This window comes from Odontesthes bonariensis, chromosome 18, assembly GCF_027942865.1.
Source record: "Odontesthes bonariensis isolate fOdoBon6 chromosome 18, fOdoBon6.hap1, whole genome shotgun sequence".
Lineage (NCBI taxonomy): Eukaryota > Metazoa > Chordata > Actinopteri > Atheriniformes > Atherinopsidae > Odontesthes > Odontesthes bonariensis.
This window is the reverse complement of record NC_134523.1, coordinates 21,235,864-21,257,369: the sequence shown is the minus strand read 5'-3', so window position 1 is coordinate 21,257,369 and position 21,506 is coordinate 21,235,864. Positions and strand designations below refer to the sequence as shown.

The 21,506-nt window shown below is 42.4% G+C and overlaps 2 protein-coding genes across 3 annotated transcripts in view; both read right to left on the bottom strand.

The window, feature by feature from the left end:
- The window catches only part of LOC142367576 (C-type lectin domain family 17, member A-like), a 108,420-nt gene that overhangs the window by 37,096 nt on the left and 49,818 nt on the right, over positions 1-21,506 (bottom strand). The gene's annotated exons all lie outside the window — the stretch shown is intronic.
- The window catches only part of LOC142367999 (C-type lectin domain family 9 member A-like), a 38,510-nt gene that overhangs the window by 5,947 nt on the left and 11,057 nt on the right, over positions 1-21,506 (bottom strand). Inside the window, exons 1-2 of one of the 2 annotated variants that reach the window (XM_075450037.1) lie at positions 1,340-1,536; positions 901-1,011 (exon numbers count right to left, since the gene is read on the bottom strand). In XM_075450037.1, coding sequence (XP_075306152.1) covers positions 901-1,011; positions 1,340-1,484 — 256 coding nt within the window. In that variant the 5' untranslated portion in view covers positions 1,485-1,536. Of the gene's footprint in view, positions 1-900; positions 1,012-1,339; positions 1,537-6,055; positions 6,095-21,506 lie in introns of those variants that run through there. The other variant, XM_075450036.1, reaches the window with a different exon arrangement.

Here is a 21,506-nt window from a genome sequence, read left to right as displayed (position 1 = left end):
AGTGCATTTCCTTCCAAAACCAAACAGCTAAGAGCAAAACTAGTGCTAGAGTAAGTGCGATAAGTCAGGTACCTCAGCCTCTCACCAACTGCACACCAGTCACAGCGGGGTGGGGATGCAAACCCTGGTTCGGGTAGGGGGTAATGAAAATATAGAGGGTGCCAGTGGTGGAGGAAACAATAAGTGCGTAAGGAACTAGGACGGAGCAGGTGATGTCCTAAGAGGGCGGATCAGGGTAGTGTTTCCTGAAGAGGTAGGTTTTCAGCCTGCGGCGAAAGGGCAGCTTTGGTCAGAATGTGCAGATCTTCTCCTTCCTAATTGAAATAATTCGTCACAAATGATCTCACAATAGTAGAAGCAAATATCTACGAATAAAAAATGCAGTGATGGATTGACGACCTGACACTTTTCTCCTCCTAACCATGCATTTTTAATCCCTAATCTTAACCATTCACAAGTCATAGCAAATTAGAGAAGTGAAAGGTCTGTAGAAAACATCGTGTGGGTTTGGTCTCAAACTGTGGACCAACGCCTCCGTCCACCAGCTGCCAACCTCCTTGTAAGTGTTCAGGACCAAATAAGGTCAAACGTCTCCATTGTCACTTAGCAACAGTTAAGCAGCGTTTCCTGTTTCTAACTGAAATATCAAGTAAGAACATGAACCAAACAACAGCAGGAGCATCAAATAATTGTACATAAAATGCATATAAAGCAGGAAATACTAAAGATGCAGCCACTTAGAACAGCCCACTGTTTTGTGCATGGGCAATTCAACTCCAAGCCAATTCTCTGCCAGAGTCTTTATGAGGTGGGAGCGTCCTCCTGGCTGTAAATTGCTGGGAGAGGTAATTCTAAATGGCTCCATATGTACATAGAACATGTAGGAATACAAATCCTCACAGCGTAAAATGAATCCAGCCAGAATCAGAAGATACAGCACTCCCAGGGATGATTGGAAAACTCTAAAATGGCATCTCTTCCCTGCCTGAAGGTTCTTCTGGTTGTGTTTTTCTGCAGCACCGAAACACACAAAGAATCCACCATCAAGAATGTTTTGATGGTATTTTCAATGCAAAGCTTTGTATTATTTTCATTCACTTAATTGTGGAACATTTAGACTCAAATCATACCAATTCTCCCCATCAAGTTACCTAGAAATGGTTCAAACAAGTTTATCTTCTTTTGTGCTGTAGTTAAACAAACTAAAATGGATGATGATGTAACATGTTTGATACAACAGAGTACTTGATAATGTTGGCTGATTAAATGAAACAGCATGTATCACAACATATTTCTTAGTTTCATCAACGTGAAGTCATTTTCAATATTTCCTGCTTACCAGATTTCTGTACGCCAAGATCAGAGTGCTGCTCTCCATCATCTAACATCTCCACCTCGCTTTGCTCTTCATCTCTTCCATCTTTATGGAGCCTTCTGCTATATTTCACTTTCAGATCTGTTGCAGCTTCAATTTCTGCAGACATCTTGAAGCTCAAAACTGACTGACCAGCCTTCAAAGTCTCTGTTTCTCTCTGAGTTGTGTCGCTTTAAGCAGACTATGGAGGAAGTTGTAGCACATACCACAAACTGTGGTGTTGCACGTACATGCATGCAACAACATTTGTAAAACTAGGTCAGTGTCCAAACTTTTGAGTGACACTGTATGTATGTACAGACATGCAAAGATAAATAAAAGCTTTCTTGGAGATGTAAATAAAGTTTTTATTTATCTTTCTTTACAGGTCTTAAAACTTAGAATGTGTGGTTTATTCAACAAGATTGAGCCTTCTTGAACATTTCCTCTGACATTTTCAGATCAACAAGGTCCCACCAGCAGGGCAGCGAACAGCCTCACCACATATTGAGGAGCACAAGCATCGGTGATAATTTACCTCACAGAGATAGTCTGATCAAATACAACCTGCCTGTTTCTTCTGTTGTCCCACTGTTTTTAGTACCACTGTTTTTATCTCCTTCTGTTTCCATAGTAGGCCTGTGCTTCTCCATCACTGAGGCTGATGCAACATCTCAACACACTGCCAGCAACACAATATATCAAAGACGCACACAGTGCCAGATGTGAGCAGAGAGCAGTGGTTATAGTGTGGCATGAACAAAAAAATGCAGCAGGTGGAATTTCTGCTGGCATCTCTCAGGGCAAAACTAACTCAGCAGGCTTCACTGTCTCTCTGTTTTTTATATTTGAAGAACACACATACAGTTAAAGAAGAACAACAGTTATTTTTTGACACAGGAAGTAAGAAGGACGAACCCTTGACTTCTTACAATTTATCTTGTAAAGAACTAAACAGCATTCAGCAACAACTAAAGAAAACTCGGGCTCACGGGCCACACCATGAAGGGGAAACTGACACACAGCTTAGCAAAATAAGAGTTTTATTGGAATTAATGCATACATACAATTGAATACATTTCAAAAACAAGCATGTTGAGCTCCCATTGCAAGCCTCACTGGGACTGACTTTAATCCACACCATCACAGATGGGGATTAAGATCCTGGAGCCCACTGACATCCTAAAACCTTTTTAGCTGCCACGTCAAGATCAGTGGGAATGCAGTTATATCTAAGAAATGAGATTTACTTTTAGGTTTTGCTGTAACTTAACTACTAAACCGTTATTGAAGCCAGAAAGGATATAGATGAGAAACACAATATTTTTACACAACAAAAAAGATGTTTTTCATGATTGTTAAATAAACTCAGAGATGATAAGTTTGAATATGATCATTTCTGCATTCTGGCACTTTTTGTTTCCTACAACATCTTCCAACAGAACATGTAGTTTAAACAGTGTGAGATGAATGTCAAATGTTTATTCATTGGGCAGTTTCCCTTATGCAAATGAAGCAGGAGGGCAACAGCTCATGTAAATGTTGCAGAATGGGGACGATTTGTTCTAATGAACCAGTCTTCAGTTATAAACTCTGTTGGTAAAAATCTGCAGCTGCTACAATGAAGTGTGTCAGACTGAAATACAGATGACACTAACTGTAGTTTCAGCAACAGCCGACTCATTAATAAAGCAAGTAAACAATGTTGTGGAACTAAAGAATCATGCTTCACATTTTATTTTAAACTCCCAACATCATAAATCTGTATGTACCAACAAGCTAAGAGGGACAGCATGAAATGTAGCATCCAATATGTGAAAGAGGAAAAATAATGGAAGTTAGTTCTGAGTTTCATAGTTTGGTGTCTTTGCTCAGATGTGATAAACAGTTTGATCACTGCACACCACTTTTACATTAGAAAAGAAAGAAATGTTATTTCTCACAGATCCAATTCTTAGTATCATAATAATTTTGTGATTTTTTCCATTTCCCATTAGAATTGCAGCACACTCCATAGTAATAGGAAGTTGGTGCCTGTCCTGTTTCCCAGAACCTGTGGGACAAACAAAACATCATGTTCAGTTTGACTGAAACTCAAAATAATTTTCATATTCAGACACACCTGACTCTCTCTAAATGTTTTCAAATGTTTTTATTTTTCTCATGATCATGTACAATTTTCACACATATAAAAATAAAGAGGATTGTGGGTTTTAATTGATTATATATTATGGAATCTTGATATAACACTCTAACTCAGCATCCATTCATTCATTTATTCCAATAAAAGCTGCTCAGTCTGCACATCCTCCAGAAATGTTTCCTCTCTTGCTGATCTGCTTCCTGGTTTTTAAAACCACTGCACATGCTCATTAGCGTCTCTGTCTCTGAGCTCACTCTCCTCACCTGAAGACTTTTCACTGTGAACCATCACTGATCTTTAAAAAGCCTTTAAGGGTATCAGCCACTAAATGTTCATGTTTTATTAATTCACAATAAAGGAATAATAGCTGATCTTCTGCCTTTAGACCAGTTAATTCAGCAGTTTTACACACATCAGTTTTCAGTGTTTGTCTGTGAGGAAAATGCTTTGTTAGTGGCAGGAATCTTTGTTTCAGTCAGTTTATCTGCAGGTAAACTTTGTCATCAGCCACTCTTAATTCATCCTTCTAATGGTCTTATTCATTCTTTCATTGATGCTTTCTTCATTACAACAGAGAAGAAGACCCCTGAATTCTCCTACAGTGGTTCTCATGAGGGGACAAAATAAAAGCAGCTCACAAAGTAAAGGCACAAATTCAAAAAGCTGAACTATTTCTACTGAACCACAGGGACTGCAGCTCATCACAGACTGCAGATGAAGTGTTCAAGTAGCTGTTAATTCACATAAATATTTCATAAGGGACTAATTTAAATGATGGGACAATTTTTCAACATGTGTTGCTGTTCTGCATTTTAACCCCTTTGGTTTCAAACAATGATTTTGATAACACTACAAAAGAAAAACCGTCTTACTGTTCTGTCAGCGGGGATCCATCCACCCATTTCCATTTACCTTCTGAGAAATGAAGGCCAATCCAGGACTCTCCATTCCTGTTCAGTTTACGGACAAATTCCTGTTGAGACAAAAGTAGTTTCTTCACTCAGAATTCTGTATTTCTGTTGTAGTTATATCATACTGTGTTAATTTCTGACAGAAATCAGCTCTGATTATTCTGTTTCACTCATTCTAACCTTTCCTTCAGTTTTGTTTTAAATATTACTACATTTTTAAAAAGAAAATTCTTCTTTTTTAACATCAAATCTACAGTAACTGAAACAAAACAAAGCTTTAGAACACAGAGACTGAAGTATTATAAGATTTACACCTTTGAAATGAGTCAAGTTTCATGAGAAAAATCCAGGAAATGAACCAAATTGCTCAGATTATTGATGAGTTCAGGATGTGCAACCATTTACCTGAAATCCATCAGGATCAGTTCAGGAAGCACACAGACTGACAGCAGGTCACACAAAACTGGCAGTTCCATCAAATATCATTCTGACATGAGCAAACACACTCACCTGTTCCTCTTTGCTGTTTATGATCACCAGATCAGCTCCTCTTTTCTGACAGAGTTTCCTACTGTCTGACCAGGTTTTCCACTCAGTGAATTTAAAGTAACAACTTAATCCAAATCTCGTCCATCCATCAGGACACCACTTCCCTTAATATCAAACAAGAGTTTAATACAGATTTTCATGTCATTGAGTGTCAAATTAATTTGAATTTCAGGTGTTTTAGTCTATTCAAGCTTAATTCAAATCAAATTGAAAAAGGTCAATTCAAGTTTTCTGTCTCATTTGTAAATAACTGTTCCTCCTAACAGGAATATACATACAGAAATATCATGAGACACCATAAAACTATGATCATTTAAAGTAAAAGCAGAGTTGGGTTTCAGGTGCATAATGTTGATGTTTTCTGTTGGTTTCAGTCTGTTCTCACCTTTAATCTTGTCCTTCAGAGTCTTTACTTCATCCTGTAGCTGGCTGCTGTTGACTCTCACATCTTCAAAAGAACAATTGATAAAACAATTGAAAACATCTGAAATGTTTCATGTTTACAGTCTGACATTTGAACCAACTATGTGGTTATTTAGTTCAAAACTTTTACGAGAACTGAGGCTTCTCACTCGAGCACCCGTACAGCAAAGGAGATTTTATTTTTCAATACTTTTTCTTCTAAAACGCAAACAAAAGCATCAGTATTCTGATACTGCTGTCGGGGATTTTCAAAGGTTTCTGTGACTCTCTGTTTCTGTTTGTGCTGGTCAGATTTCAACAACCTTTGTTCCCTAAAAGTTCAGCCTGCAGCTGACTGTAGCTGTTGTTCAAGGTTGGAAAAGGTCAGTTCAAGTTTTCTGTCTCTTTTGTAAATAACTGTTCCTCCTAACAGGAATATACATACAGAAATATCATGAGACACCATAAAACTATGATCATTTAAAGTAAAAGCAGAGTTGGGTTACAGGTGTGTAATGTTGATGTTTTCTGTTGAGTTCAGTCTGTTCTCACCTTTAATCTTGTCCTTCAGCTTCTTTACTTCATCCTGTAGCTGGCTGCTGTTTTCTCTCATGTCTTCAGAAAAACATTGGAGACATTAAGGTTCACATGGTGACATTTCAATAATTTGGTTAATTGATTAAAAACCTTTCTTACCTGAAAGTTCAGCCTGCAGCCGATTGGTCTTCAAGGTTGCTGAAAGACAATCGGCTTTGAATCAGTTTGCTTTAATCAACAGAAATAAGTCAGTTAGTGACCGTCAGTTATCACCATCACTCTTTCAATCTGGAATTACTGATTTGGTGTACCCACAGTCATTTAACAGCTCTGTGTGTTGTGTTATCACTAGTACATATCTGATGTGTTAACTGTAGAATAAACTGTAGAAAAATAAAAAATGAGATGGACAGTATGACATAATTCAGCTTCAGGGAGGAGAAAGAGGCTGATGTGTAAATTATTATAAGATACTCCAGATGTATCTATAAAAGTGTCAGTTACATCTTATATGATATGTGCTGGTCTGTGATTTCAATGAAAACATTTTTTTTTTTCTGTAAGTTCAGAAAGTTTTTGGAGGCTTCAACAGTCTGATTAACTACAACCTGTCTGTGTCTTCTATTGTCCCACTGTTTTTATTACAGTATTCTCTCCTTCTGTTTCCATAGTAGGCCTGTGCTTCTCCATCACTGATGCTGATGAAACATCTCAACACACTGCCAACAACACAATATATCAAAGACGCACACAGTGCCAGTCAAAATTTCAGCTACAGCTACCCATTCATTTTGAATGCAGTGTAGTGAGGCCTGGAAAAAAGAGTGAGCACAAATGTTGCCTCAGTGAGACACAGACCATGTCACCCTGTCAGGTGAAGTTACTGAATATTGTCATACTGTCTGCACTTTGAAGCAGCTCATCATACTTAGAATGTGCATCTCTTCCTCCTCTAACATGGCCTTTGTCACCCAGATACGCCCCAACTTTAGCAGCAAAGCACAAGACTCGACCAACAGACTTAAAGACCAGCTGGTAGTGAAAATGAAAGCAAGCTTGAAAATGATGTCTCTTTCTTGAATAAAGACTTCTACTAAGGAACAATGCATCTGGATTTTATCTGAAAATTGTGTGCTGTCCCCACTTTTAGTCAGAGCAGTTACATTTTGAACTTTTATGCACTGAAACAAAGCAGTGAATTTTACCATCTGTATTAGACAGAGTTTCTTTGCTTTGTGGTGGCAAAACCACATTTCCTTGTTCTGTAGCTGTGTGCTGGTTTGATGCTGGGACACAATAAATCATCTTTCAGAAGATGTTTCACACGTCTTGTGAGTGCTGGTGAGTCTCAAACAAAATAAAAATAATTGTAGCATGGACTTGGGCTGTCATTCTTTCTACTAAAGTCAAACATCTGTTTGAATGTGGAGAAATCCGTACACCATTCACAAATATTTTATATAAATTCACATAAATTCTTTTTATTTTTATTTATAAGTATTTGTCCTCGTGATCCGGTAGAAGAAGTTCTAGGATTAGCTTGACCTAATGCATGCCCTCAGTAAGCTCACAGTAAAAGAAGCTAATGTTGCTAATCTTCTGTTTGCTACCTTGCAATAAATATGAAACCAGCGAGCAAAGCCATTCTCAGAGGAAGATGACAAAACCAAACATTCTGGAAAGTAGCCTTTTGAAATAGTTTTCATCAGGCCCAGTCAGCCACAGCAGGCCTCTTATCTGAGACATACAAATGCCATTAACAACTAGATTGCAAGATTTATATGCAAAGATATGTGGTTCACCAGTCAGTGGGTCTACATGGTGAGATTAATTCGATTAAAACTATAGTTGGGTTATGCTCCTTATTTGAGCAAGGGTAATTATCCTTGGATATATGGCGGTGAATTAATATCTCCATCATGTTGTTTGTTTCTTTCCGTCGGCGGCGACAACAACAGTAATATCGCCTCTTTCGACTTCCGGTTCACGACCCTGGGAAAAAATCTCGAGCATGCGCAGAACGCAAAGTCTAATTCACCACGTGCTTCACCGTCTACATGCACGTTTAATTTGACTTTCAACCGAGTTATCTCGGGGTCTTAATCCGATCGCGAGTAACTCGATCCGATCCAATTTCTTGTCCGATTAAGGTGTCTACATGAACTTAATAACTCATTCTTATTGTAATTTAGCCAATAATCCGATCCTTTCAGTGACATGTAACCCCACTGAGTGCTGTTTGAGGATTTATGACAGAAGTGGAGCCACAATAAAACTAGATTTTGGATAGTGAAGGCCCTATCCTGGATCATGCCTTAAACCAGTATATTTCTTCCTTTCTCTGTTTCCACGAACACTTTAACTGTAGATGTTCATGGTGCACAGTGGTGTGGTGGTTAGCGCCATCACCTCACAGCGTGAGGGTTCCAGGTTCAATTCCCAGCTGGGGGCCTTTCTGTGTGGAGTTTGCATGTTCTCCCCTTGTATGTGTGGGTTCTCTCAGGTACTCTGGCTTCCTCCCACTGTCCAAAAACATGCAATTGGTGTCTCTGAAATTGTCCTTAGGAGTGTGTGTGGTTGTTTGTCTCATTTGTCTCTGTGTGGCCCTGTGATGGACTGGCAATCTGTCCAGTGTGTACCCCGCCTCTGCTGGGATAGGCTCCAGTCCCCCTTGTGACCCGACTGATGGATTCAGCGGGTATAGGAAATGGATGCATGTTCATGGTGCAATAAAACATTTCTAATTATGCTCAAAATTAGCTGTGTAATGAAGTTCAGTGTTTCATTCGTACTGACAGTATTTATAGACTGCTGCAATGCTACAAACTGAAGTTCTTCACACTTTGAAAATGAGCAGAGAGCAGTGGTTATAGTGTCGCATGAAAAAAAAAAAAGGTGTGAGAGGACAGATGTCTCCACACTGACACTCAGACCATGTCGGCCTCTCAGGTTACATTGGTTAAGTTATCATGCTGTCTGCACTTTACAGCAGCTCATCACATTTTGAAATATTTCTGTCCTGTTTGTTTTGTCTTTTGAAAATTGTGTCATTAAACATTGATTTTGTCAGAATGTGCAGATCTTCTCCTTCCTAATTGAAATAATTAGTCACAAATGATCTCACAATAGTAGAAGCAAATATCTACGAATAAAAAATGCAGTGATGGATTGACGACCTGAAACTTTTCTCCTCCTAACCATGCATTTTTAATCCCTAATCTTAACCATTCACAAGTCATAGCAAATTAGAGAAGTGAAAGGTCTGTAGAAAACATCGTGTGGGTTTGGTCTCAAACTGTGGACCAACGCCTCCGTCCACCAGCTGCCAACCTCCTTGTAAGTGTTTGTGACCAAATAGGGTCAAACGTCTACATTGTCACTTAGCAACAGTTAAGCAGCATTTCCTGTTTCTAACTGAAATATCAAGTAAAAACAGGTGGGAGAGGAAATTCTAAGTGGCTCCATATGTACATAGAAAATGTAGGAATACAAATCCTCACAGCGTAAAATGAATCCAGCCAGAATCAGAAGATACAGCACTCCCAGGGATGATTGGAAAACTCTAAAATGACATCTCTTCCCTGCACCGAAACACACAAAGAATCCACCATCAAGAATGTTTTGATGGTATTTTCAATGCAAAGCTTTGTATTCTTTTCATTCACTTAATTGTGGAACATTTAAACTAAAATCATACCAAGTCTCCCCATCAAGTTATATAGAAATGGTTCAAACAAGTTTATCTTCTTTTGTGCTGTAGTTAAACAGACTAAAATGGATGATGATGTAACATGTTTGATACAACAGAGTACTTGATAATGTTGGCTGATTAAATGAAACAGCATGTATCACAACATATTTCTTATTTTCATCTACGTGAAGTCATTTTCAATATTTCCTGCTTACCAGATTTCTGTACGCCAAGATCAGAGTGCTGCTCTCCATCATCTAACATCTCCACCTCGCTTTGCTCTTCATCTCTTCCATCTTTATGGAGCCTTCTGCTATATTTCACTTTCAGATCTGTTGCAGCTTCAATTTCTGCAGACATCTTGAAGCTCAAAACTGACTGACCAGCCTTCAAAGTCTCTGTTTCTCTCTGAGTTGTGTCGCTTTAAGCAGAAACTATTGAGGAAGTTGTAGCACATACCACAAACAGTGGTGTTGTACGTACATGCAATGCATGCAACAACATTTTTAAAAATAGATCAGAGCGTCCAAACTTTTGACTGACACTGTATGTATGTACAGACATGCAAAGATAAATAAAAGCTTTCTTGGAGATGTATATAAAGCTTTTATTTATCTTTCTTTACAGGTCGTAAAACTTAGAATGTGTGGTTTATTCAACAAGATTGAGCCTTCTTGAACTTTCCTCTGACATTTTCAGATCAACAAGGTCCCACCAGCAGGGCAGCGAACAGCCTCACCACATATTGAGGAGCACAAGCATCAGTGATAATTTACCTCACAGAGATAGTCTGATCAACTACAACCTGCCTGCTTCTTCTATTGTCCCACTGTTTTTATTACAGTTTTCTCTCCTTCTGTTTCCATAGTAGGCCTGTGCTTCTCCATCACTGATGCTGATGAAACATCTCAACACACTGCCAACAACACAATACATCAAAGACGCACACAGTGCCAGTCAAAACTTCAGATACAGCTACCCATTCATTTTGAATGCAGTGTAGTGAGGCCTGGAAAAAAGAGTGAGCACAAATGTTGCCTCAGTGAGACACAGACCGTGTCACCCTGTCAGGAGAAGTTACTGAATACTGTCATACTGTCTGCACTTTGAAGCAGCTCATTATACTTAGAATGTGCATCTCTTCCTCCTCTAACATGGCCTTTGTCTCCCAGATACGCCCCAACTTTAGCAGCAAAGCACAAGACTCGACCAACAGACTTAAAGACCTGCTGGTAGTGAAAATGAATCTGAAAATTGTGTGCTGTCCCCACTTTTAGTCAGAGCAGTTACATTTTGAACTTTTATGCCGATGCACTGAAACAAAGAGGTGAATTTTAACATCCATATTAGACAGAGTTTCTTTGCTTTGTGGTGGCAAAACCACATTTCCTTGTTCTGTAGCTGTGTGCAGTGTAGCGTGCTCTCAGGAAAGACAGAGAACGGAGATGTTTACATTAACCTTCCCCCCTTTTTCAAATGTCTTGACATCGAAAACATTTCACTGTTTATGACCCTTTCAACGGATTAGGCCAAAGGAGATAACGGAGCCAGATGTGAGACCAACTAAATGGGGTCCTTTGTGTTTGAGTCTTCGCTCCCCCAAACCAGCTACGAACAATAAATTATGCAGGACACCTCCTGATAAGGGAAGCAGATGTAAGCAGCCCCCTCAGTACCAGCCAAGGAATGTTCAACTCTCCACTTTTTTTTAGAAGAATAGAATCAACCCTAATCATCACTTTTCTTGGAATAAAACTGTTAAAATCGGAACTGCATAAATCTACAGATCATTTTGAAACATTCGCCATTCTTTTACATGAAGTATTTACCAAGTTATGGAATACTGGATTTAATAGAATCCCTTTCGTGGAGCCACAGCGCCCCCCAAAGGACATGGATAACGGACACTTTTCACTATGTCAGCCTAATGACCATGGACAATTTCAACTATGGATGTTTAATGTTCTCATTATGTGCAATGCATAACCCAATAGTGTTAATTCCACAGGTATTACCCAAAGAGCTGCAGATTATTCTAGTTAACAGTAACCAAAAGTTGTCATACCATTTCTATCATGATAATATGAAGTATTGTATGCTGATAACTGTTCCATGCTCATATGTGTGTTTATGCCTGCTCGTATGCAACATTATTGTCTGTTAGGAACATTATATTGTCTAAAATCACTGTCATATGAGTTAAATACGGTATAAGGAAAAAGCAGGATTTCTCCCCTATTTGTCTCATAAATTCAGCGTGGTCAACCCCCCTTTTTTCCGTTGGGTCAAAAGCCAGCTGAACTCTGATTGGACGAAAGCTGACATGTGATCTCCAGCTTAAAAGAGAGGCGCGCATGAAATCACGCTCTCTTATCATTTTCTCTCTTATCCCTTACGCTCCGCAACTCTCTTGTCCTCTCTCTGTAACTATTAATTACCTTTTTTTTTTAGACTTCCCCTTTCTTTTATATAAAAGTCTGGTCCAATAAACGCGAGTGTGTGCCAACTCATACAGCCCGGCCAAGCCGCCACTTTCCATCCAAGGAGGAAGAATAAAGAAGAAGTCGATTCTACGTCATCCCGCTGGTTACCACGGGAACACAGCCTTCGACACCAACTCATCAGAAGGAAAGAACCACGGGATCTCTTACGCTACTACGACAAAGTAAGGTGCTGGTTTGAGATCTTTTGAAGCCGTGGATAAAATGAAAACTTTCTCTGAAAGCGACGAATGAGCAGACCGCCGCCGGCAGAAGACAGTTGGCACAATATCCGTGTTACGAACCAGATTTAGTCACATTTTGATAGGTAACCCTGTTAGTGAACTGCTTCTTTCTTCCCTTATATGCCCTTCTGAGTATTACCAATAATTCTAATTTCTGTCTCTTTATCAATTGTTTATACACCTATATACCTGTGCAATGTTGAATAAATGTTTGTATTAATCCATTTAAGAGCGTCACGGACAGTTACTAAGTCGGTTGTCACTTCCAACAGAACGTACGAATCAGAATGAGACTACCCATTTTATTATCTTAACAGTTTTCCTCTCTGAACTGTAATTTAACGAGTTGAACCAATCAGAGGGGTGGTGCCCTGCTATTTTCGAGGTAAACATTAATTAATAACGCCCAATAACGCTACAGCAGGTTTGTTGCTGGGACGCAATAAATCAACTCTCAAAGATGTTTCACACGTCTTGTGAGTGCTGATGAGCCTCAAACAAAATAAAGATAATTGTAGCCTGGACTTGGGCTGTCGTTCTTTCTTCTAAAGTCAAACATCTGTTTTAATGTGGAGAAATCAGTACATCATTCACAAATATTTTATATAAATTCACATAAATTCTTTTTATTTTTATTTATAAGTATTTGTCCTCGTGATCCGGTAGAAGAAGTTCTAGGATTAGCTTTACCTAATGCATGCCCTCACAGTAACCTCACAGTAAAATAAGCTAATGTTGCTGATCTTCTGTTTGCTACCTTGCAATAAATTTGAAACCAGCGAGCAAAGCCATTCTCAGAGGAAGATGACAAAACCAAACATTCTGGAAAGTAGCCTTTTGAAATAGTTTTCTGTCATGGTCTCTCCCCTGGCTCCTGGTAACAAGCACTTAGTGCCTTCAATTCGCTCTGCTTAATTGGTACACCTGTTTTCAATTCGCCTCCTCATTGACCAGCCAGCTGTACTGCATTCACTTTGCCATTAACCTCTGTATGTTAACCCTTTAGGCGCCAAGATTGTTTTTTGAAAATACTGGATTTTGACATTAATATTTCAAAAGCTGGTGGCTGAAAGGGGGTTAAAGATAGATGCCTACTGTACATTAGAAAAATGTTGCCCATGATCCATAGTTTATGTGGGGTATGAAATTATTGATCTAATTTGCATATTATGACGTCATCAGGTGGCAGCCATTTTGAATCTCATTATGTTCAGGAAATATTGGAATTGAGTGATTATGAACTTGTTTTTTTTAAACTTTTTTTTTCTTTTTGTCTTTTTATCATCATCTATAATGATCAGGGAACAGGAAAGCAACAATAAAACAGAATAATGTAGTAAAATATTACTATATCATCATTACCATATAGTAGGAAAACACATGCGAAAAGTTGCCTATATTTTTTCAGGAAATGGTGGATATTGAGTTGATGTTTGAACTTATTTTCATTTTTCTGTCTTTTACCATCATTCATAAGGAGGAAACCAACAATAAAACAGGAGAAAGTGGTAAAATACTGTCATCATTAGGTTACCATAGGGTAGGAAAACACATGCAAGAAGTGGAAGACATTGAATTTATTTATTTATTTTTTTTAACCTGTTCAACCTTATTCATAATGATCAGGAATGAGGAATACAATAATAAAACAAGTGGTAAAATGTCATCATATAGCAGAAACACACACTAAAACAGGTGACAACACATTGTGAAACGTGAAAACGGTGGTGAAAACGGACCACCGCACCACCGGGGGCTGGGTGGAGAGAGCGCATGCTAGAGATACCAGACCCACTTCTCACACCCCTGATTCCTCGACCAACACCTCTACAGACACTGCGACCGCGTTCCCCACTACCACCCACTCCATAGAGGTTGGATAACGGCACCGAATGAGTTGGAGTGTGTGTGTGTGCTTGGAGAACAGCCTCGCTTCGCATGCCGGCACCATTGCCTTCGGAAGTTTCACCGTGGGAAGCATGAGTGCTCGTCCGATCCTCCTCCTCACGAGGTAAAAACTCTCCTTCGGAGTCGGAATCGGCAAATAGCATGCTCAATACTTCCGCACGGTTCAACTTCTTACAAGCCATGGTGTTAAAAACTCACTAATAGTTCGCTGACAATAAAAATTCGACTCGCACGTCTCTACAGAAAAGCTCTGAATAACTACTTCCGTATCTGAGCTCGCGTGGCTTTTTGCACTGCGTTATATAGACACTGTGAACTACAAAATGACTACAAAATGACGTGATCTTGGTCTTGTTTGAAAGGGTAACATGTTTGCCAACTAGTGGTAGGAGGACTGAACACCTCAAAGCCCGTTTATTTTATCTACAGACTGTTTTGTTTATGCTGACGTAATGTCACAATTCTGCGACTTTGGCGGTTAGAGGGTTAAGCTCTGGTTTTCAGTTCCACTCTGTCAGACCGTCTGCGAACACGCTCCTGATTCCTGTTCCCTGGCAAAAGAACTCTGACTCCTGTTGACAAACCCGGACCTGCTCTGAAACCCTGCCTGATCTCCAGTCCTTGATAAACCCGACCTGCCTTCTGCCTGGAATCCTCCTTGATCTCCTGCCCCGGTAATGTTGACCTGCCTTCCGCCTACCTAGCACGATTTCTGGATTACCCTTGACTGTACTACTTTGGTCATCTTTCCTGTTGTGTGTGTGTGTTCCCCCCAGGACTCCCTGCCCCGTGGCGAGTGAGCTCGGACCAACCACCACCTACACGAGACGCCACTCAACCACTGGGGGACACACAGGCACCTGGACCATAGGACAGTGGTTAGCAAACCAGCCTGCCAAGCCAGCGACCAGGGTTCGATACCAGAGTCAGCCCCAACTCCCTTTCCCCTGAAACGTATATAAACTGTTTAAACGTGACGCATTTGTGGTCCTCCTCTGTCTGGTTCTGAGAGTTTTCATCAGGCCCAGTCAGCCACAGCAGGCCTCTTATCTGAGACATACAAATGCCATTAACAACAAGATTGCAAGATTTATATGCAAAGATATGTGGTTCACCAGTCAGTGGGTCTGCATGGTGAGATTAATTCGATTATAGCTATAGTTGGGTTATGCTCCTTATTTGAGCAAGGGTAATTATACTTGGATATATGGCGGTGAATGAATCGAATCAGAGGCACAAAGCATGTCATACTCTGATACGATAGGTGGCGCTGAACCCATTTTAACTATTGTTAATAGAGCTACTTCCTGTTGACCGCTTCACCACCACCAAGAACAACACCAAACTCAGGCATTCGAGAAAATGGCGAACGAAGAGCAAGAAGAAGCTACATCCCTCTACATTTCTTCTGTGATGAGCTGCTTGTTGCACAACGGCGCATTCTCCATCACGTTGTTTGTTTCTTTCCGTCGGCAGCGACAACAACAGTAATATCGTCTCTTCCTAATTCCGGTTCACGACCCTGGGAAAAAATCTCGAGCATGCGCAGAGCGCAAAGTCTAATTCACCACGTGCTTCACCGTCTACATGCACGTTTAATTTGACTTTCAACCGAGTGTCTTAATCCGATCGCGAGTAATCCGATCCGATCCAATTTCTTGTCCGATTAAGGTGTCTACATGAACTTAATAACTCATTCTTATTGTAATTTAGCCAATAATCCGATCCTTTCAGTGCCATGTAACCCCACTGAGTGCTGTTTGAGGATTTATGACAGAAGTGGAGCCACAATAAAACAGATTTTGGATAGTGAAGGCCCTATCCTGGATCATGCCTTAAACCAGTATATTTCTTCCTTTCTCTGTTTCCACAAACACTTTAACTATAGATGTTCATGGTGCACAGTGGTGTGGTGGTTAGTGCCGTCGCCTCACAGCGTGAGGATTCCAGGTTCATTTCCCAGCTGGGGGCCTTTCTGTGTGGAGTTTGCATGTTCTCCCCTTGTATGCGTGGGTTCTCTCCAGGTACTCTGGCTTCCTCCCACTGTCCAAAAACATGCAATTGGTGTCTCTGAAATTGTCCTTAGGAGTGAGTGTGTGTGGTTGTGTGGCCCAGTGATGGACTGGCAATCTGTCCAGGGTGTACCCTGCCCCTTGCCTGATGACTGCTGGGATGGGCTCCAGCCCCCCCTGTGACCCAACTGAAAGATTCAGCGGGTATAGGAAATGGATGGATGTTCATGGTGCAATAAAACATGTCTAATTATGCTCAAAATTAGCTGTGTAATGAAGTTCAGTGTTTCATTCGTACTGACAGTATTTATAGACTGCTGCAATGCTACAAACTGAAGTTCTTCACACTTTGAAAATGAGCAGAGAGCAGTGGTTATAGTGTCGCATGAAAAAAAAAGATGTGAAAGGACAGATGTCTCCACACTGACACTCAGACCATGTCGGCCTCTCAGGTTACATTGGTTAAGTTATCATGCTGTCTGCACTTTACAGCAGCTCATCACATTTTGAAATATTTCTGTCCTGTTTGTTTTGTCTTTTGAAAAATGGTGTCATTAAACATTGATCTGGTCAGAATGTGCAGATCTTCTCCTTCCTAATTGAAATAATTAGTTACAAATCTCACAATAGTAGAAGCAAATATCTACGAATAAAAAATGCAGTGATGGATTGACGACCTTGAAACTTTTCTCCTCCTAACCATGCATTTTTAATCCCTAATCTTAACCATTCACAAGTCATAGCAAATTAGAGAAGTGAAAGGTCTGTAGAAAACATTGTGTGGGTTTGGTCTCAAACTGTGGACCAACGCCTCCGTCCACCAGATGCCAACCTCCTTGTAAGTGTTTGGGACCAAATAGGGTCAAACGTCTACATTGTCACTTAGCAACAGTTAAGCAGCATTTCCTGTTTCTAACTGAAATATCAAGTAAGAACATGAACCAAACAACAGCAGGAGCATCAAATAATTGTACATAAAATGCATTTAAAAGCAGGAAATACTAAAGATGCAGCCACTTAGAACAGCCCACTGTTTTGTGCATTGGCAATTCACCTCCCAGCTAATTCTCTGCCAGAGTCTATATGAGGTGGGAGGGTCCTCCTGGCTGAAATTGGCTGGGAGAGGTAATTCTAAGTGGCTCCATGTGTACATAGAAAATATAGGAATACAAATCCTCACAGCGTAAAAAGAATCCAGCCAGAATCAGAAGGTACAGCACTCCCAGGGATGATTGGAAAACTCTAAAATGGCATCTCTTCCCTGCACCGAAGCACACAAAGAATCCACTATCAAGAATGTTTTGATGGTATTTTCAATGCAAAGCTTTGTATTCTTTTCATTCACTTAATTGTGGAACATTTAGACTCAAATCATTCCAAGTCTCCCCATCAAGTTCTTTTTCTAACTTCGTTCGGTGTTTCACTATGGGGAATCGCCTTGGCGTGACCAACTGCGGAAGCTCCAATGACACAACGTCTGTCAGTGACAGACAGGTCGAGCTGTAGTGGGGCCCCGCCCCCTCATACTATCCAGCCGACCCGCCCCTCCAAACACATTCTCGCTATCTTCCCGTGAGGAACGAAACGAAGCTCCCTCAGCTAATCTAGCCGAGCTAGCCTGGACATCCGCTTAACTGTTCTCAGACGATCCGTAAAGGACTCACGTCGCTGAACGCGTTACGGCGAGCTTTGTACGGCTGTTTATTTATCTATATCCCCCTTCCTGGCCACCATGTTTAAGGCCGCGACCCCCGCCAAGGGGTCGGACCTGAAGGAGAAAGAGGCTGCATCCCGCCCGTGCCCCGCGTCATGTAGAGCGTCCATCTGGGGCCGGGACCCTCATCCCATGTGCATCGCTTGCATGAGCGCTAAACACGCCCAAGCATCGCTGGCAGACCCCCAGTCGTGCACCCACTGTGCGTCGATGCCAGAAAAGATCCTGGAAAGAAGGAGTGCGGTGGCTAACAACCAGGACCCTTGTCGGCAGCCACCCCACAGACAGCAACCATCACTCATCAGTTGTGAGCAACAAAGTGCTGGGCCGACATGATGGAAGATGGGTCCCCGGAATTGCCTCCCCTATTCGAGGACATCCTCGAAGGGGAGCCGGGTGATGTGGACGCAGAGGGCTATGCCAACTCTGACCTCCTCGACATGGACGAGATGGAGGAAGAGGTGGATGATTCCACCTTTCCTACCCAACAGTCCAGACCCCCCAGCGCATCAGATATTGCTCCACCAGTGGACAGTAATCTGTATGAGGTCTGCAAACGGGCTGCAGCAAAATTAGGTGTGCAATGGCCAGCAGCCCAGGATGCTGAGGGGACAGAGAGAGATTTGTATGATGGTAAAAGGCTCCCACCAGCCCAGCCACCATCAAAGGAAATCCTGCCACCAGTACCGGCTTGCATGAAAGAAATGAGCCGGTACTGGTCCAGCCCATTCAGGAGCAAGCTTCCAACAAAGGGCTACTCTAAGCTAGAGATCCATGGCATTGGGGAACTGGGGCTGGCCGAACCCCCAGTAGTGGATCCTTCGGTGGCTTCTCACCTCCACCCCAACCGAAGCTCTCTCTCAGCCTTCTCCACCACTTCTCTGCCCAGCAAGACGGAGCGCCTCACCGCCTCCATCTTCCAGAGGATGTACAAGTATGCAGCGCAGTCAGTATGCTCTCTGAATGCAACCACACTGCTGTCCGCATATCAGGCAGAGATCCTGGAGGAGATGGGCCGACAACTGGACTCCGGGTCACCTAACCCGGGTCTCTGGGACGAGATTTGTGTCGTAAATGACCTCATCCTTCGCTCCTCACGAGGCGCAGTACAAGGCTGCGGTCGAGTGATGGGGCTGGCAGTCTCAGGTGAGAGGGCCTTGTGGCTGAACCTCTCAGGCCTGAGCTATGGTCAGAAGGCAGAGGTGATGGACGCGCCGTATGACCCCACCAAAGGTCTGTTTGGGCCAGAAGGTGAAGGTGAAGCCTTCGATCTCTGTCTTCTACAGAAACCCACCCCTCGTCCGCCTCAGGGTCCAAGAAGCGGCTTTGCTGCTGCAGCTTCAGCAGTGAGGGGGAGACAGTGGGGAAACAGACCACAGAGGCAGGCGACTGCTCAGCAGGCTGACCAGCAGCCTCAGCAGCAGCCTCAGCAGAACCAAAGGCCATGGGGCAATCACTCCTTCGCTGCAGCGGCAGCAAGAGGCCGAGGCCGCCCCCAATACCCCATGGGTGGGAAGAGAAAGCAGGCGAACTGACAGCCCCAATCTCTCCCTCCCCCCTCCCATAAAGAAAAGAGGGGAGTCATGGATGAAGCAAATCCCTGGAATTCAAGGTTCAGAGACTCTGGCAGGTCCAGAGGTCTCTCTGTTTCTCTCCCCTCAGGTTCAAGTCGAGGAGGAGAGACCGGGACAGCAGGTAACACAGTGTCACCAAGCACTTTCACCCTGTTTAACAGAAAGAAAGTTCACAACCTCGCATCCAGGCTCTCAGCCAAGGGAGAGTGGCTTTCCCCAAAACGAAATAAAAACAAAACACTGCCATGTCCCCTCAATTCCCACAGGTGGAGCTCACGCTCTTTGTTGGGAGACGGATCCCGCCAGTCGCGACGGGTGACGTCACCGCAGCGCGCCAACGTGAGCACGTTACCTGCCCGGGCGGCAAGATGGCGCGCATGCGCAGTTCATCCATGGGTTTTGTCAACTATTTCTCAGGGGTACAGACTACAATTCGCTATGAAACCACCCAGATTCAACGGTGTGGTGGCTTCAGTAGCCAGAGGGGATGCAGCTCGGGTTTTGCAGGACGAAATAACATCGCTATTAAACAAACAAGCGATAAGAGCCGTCCCGAGCGAGGAAGTTCAACAGGGTTTTTACTCCCGTTACTTCCTCATTCCCAAGAAGTGGAACTCATCTCTTCGCCCCATTTTAGATCTCCGTGTTAACAACAAAGTATATGCTATATTCTACATGATTTTTTATGAATTTTTATGTTGTAGAGTTGTGAATTTATTTTATCAATGGAAAAATTGAGCAGCCTTGCTTTGTTGTCTACAGTAGTAGATCAACCCTCATCTTACATTGAAGCTCCCAGATCAAGGAAGTGACATCGACGCAGCTTTAGCAGCAGAGAAGCTATTAGGCTTGTGTTGATTATAATAAACTCCTGGACTATGTACAAACTTCAAAATGCATCGTTTTGTGAGTACAGACCATATTTGTACTACTGTAGAAGTTTGGTGTCATGGCATGTGATTTTAGTGTGGTAATTTTGGAGATACTGCCAGGTTCCATTAGCGCTTGTACTAAGCTATTCGGGATAACTCAGTAACTCAGCTGATGTTCAGCCAAGATCGAAAAAACTTCGGGTGGGCTACTTGGCTGGATGTCACGGTTCAAATTACCCTAGGGTGAATCTACTCCGAACTATCACTTTAATTACAGTATTCTTGCTCTTGACAGAGGCATTGTTTTCTTCTCCACTTTCGTGGTTGTAGAGTAGCGGTAACCTTCACGTAGCAGCGCCACCTCTGTGACGGAGAAAATTGCAACGACTGGTGCATCGACTTGCGCCACTATATATGGCGTGCACGAAATCGTGACGCCATCAACACCGCTCGCGCTAGCAGACGCGGCAACCATGCTAGAGCCTTAAGAGAGCAGGGCCTGTCACTAATCATGATAGCGCCATGGTGGACGTCCAAGCAGTGGGTGGTGGAGATAATACAGCTGCTAGCGGGCGAGCTGTGGCCGCTCACCGTACGCAGGGATCTTTTGTCCCAGGCGAGCGGGGAAATCTACCACCCGCACCCAGACCGTATGGCGCTCTGGGCTTGGCCTGTGAGAGGTGGAATTTGAGTGCTGCAGGCCTACCAGCACAGGTCATGGACACCATTCAGAATGCAAGAGCCTCCTCGACTCGCTCTCTTTACAGTGGTAAGTGACGGGTCTTTGAGGAGTGGTGTGACTTGAAGCACATAATCTCTTTTCAGTGTTCAGTAGTGCACCTTCTGTGTTTCCTACAGGATTTGGTGGACAAAGGAAAGGCTTTTTTCCACTGTTAAAGTGTATTTGGCTGCCATTTCGGCGTGCCATGTGGGCTTTGGAGATAAACCTGCAGGGCAACATCCCTTAGTCTGCCGTTTTATGAAAGGTGCACGGCGCAAGCTCCCGGTTTCCAGACCCCTGGTTCCCCTGTGGGAGCTGTCCGTAGTGCTGGACGCCCTCTCTCTCCACCCATTTGAGCCCTTGGAGGTGTCAGAGATGAAGTTTGTTTCACTG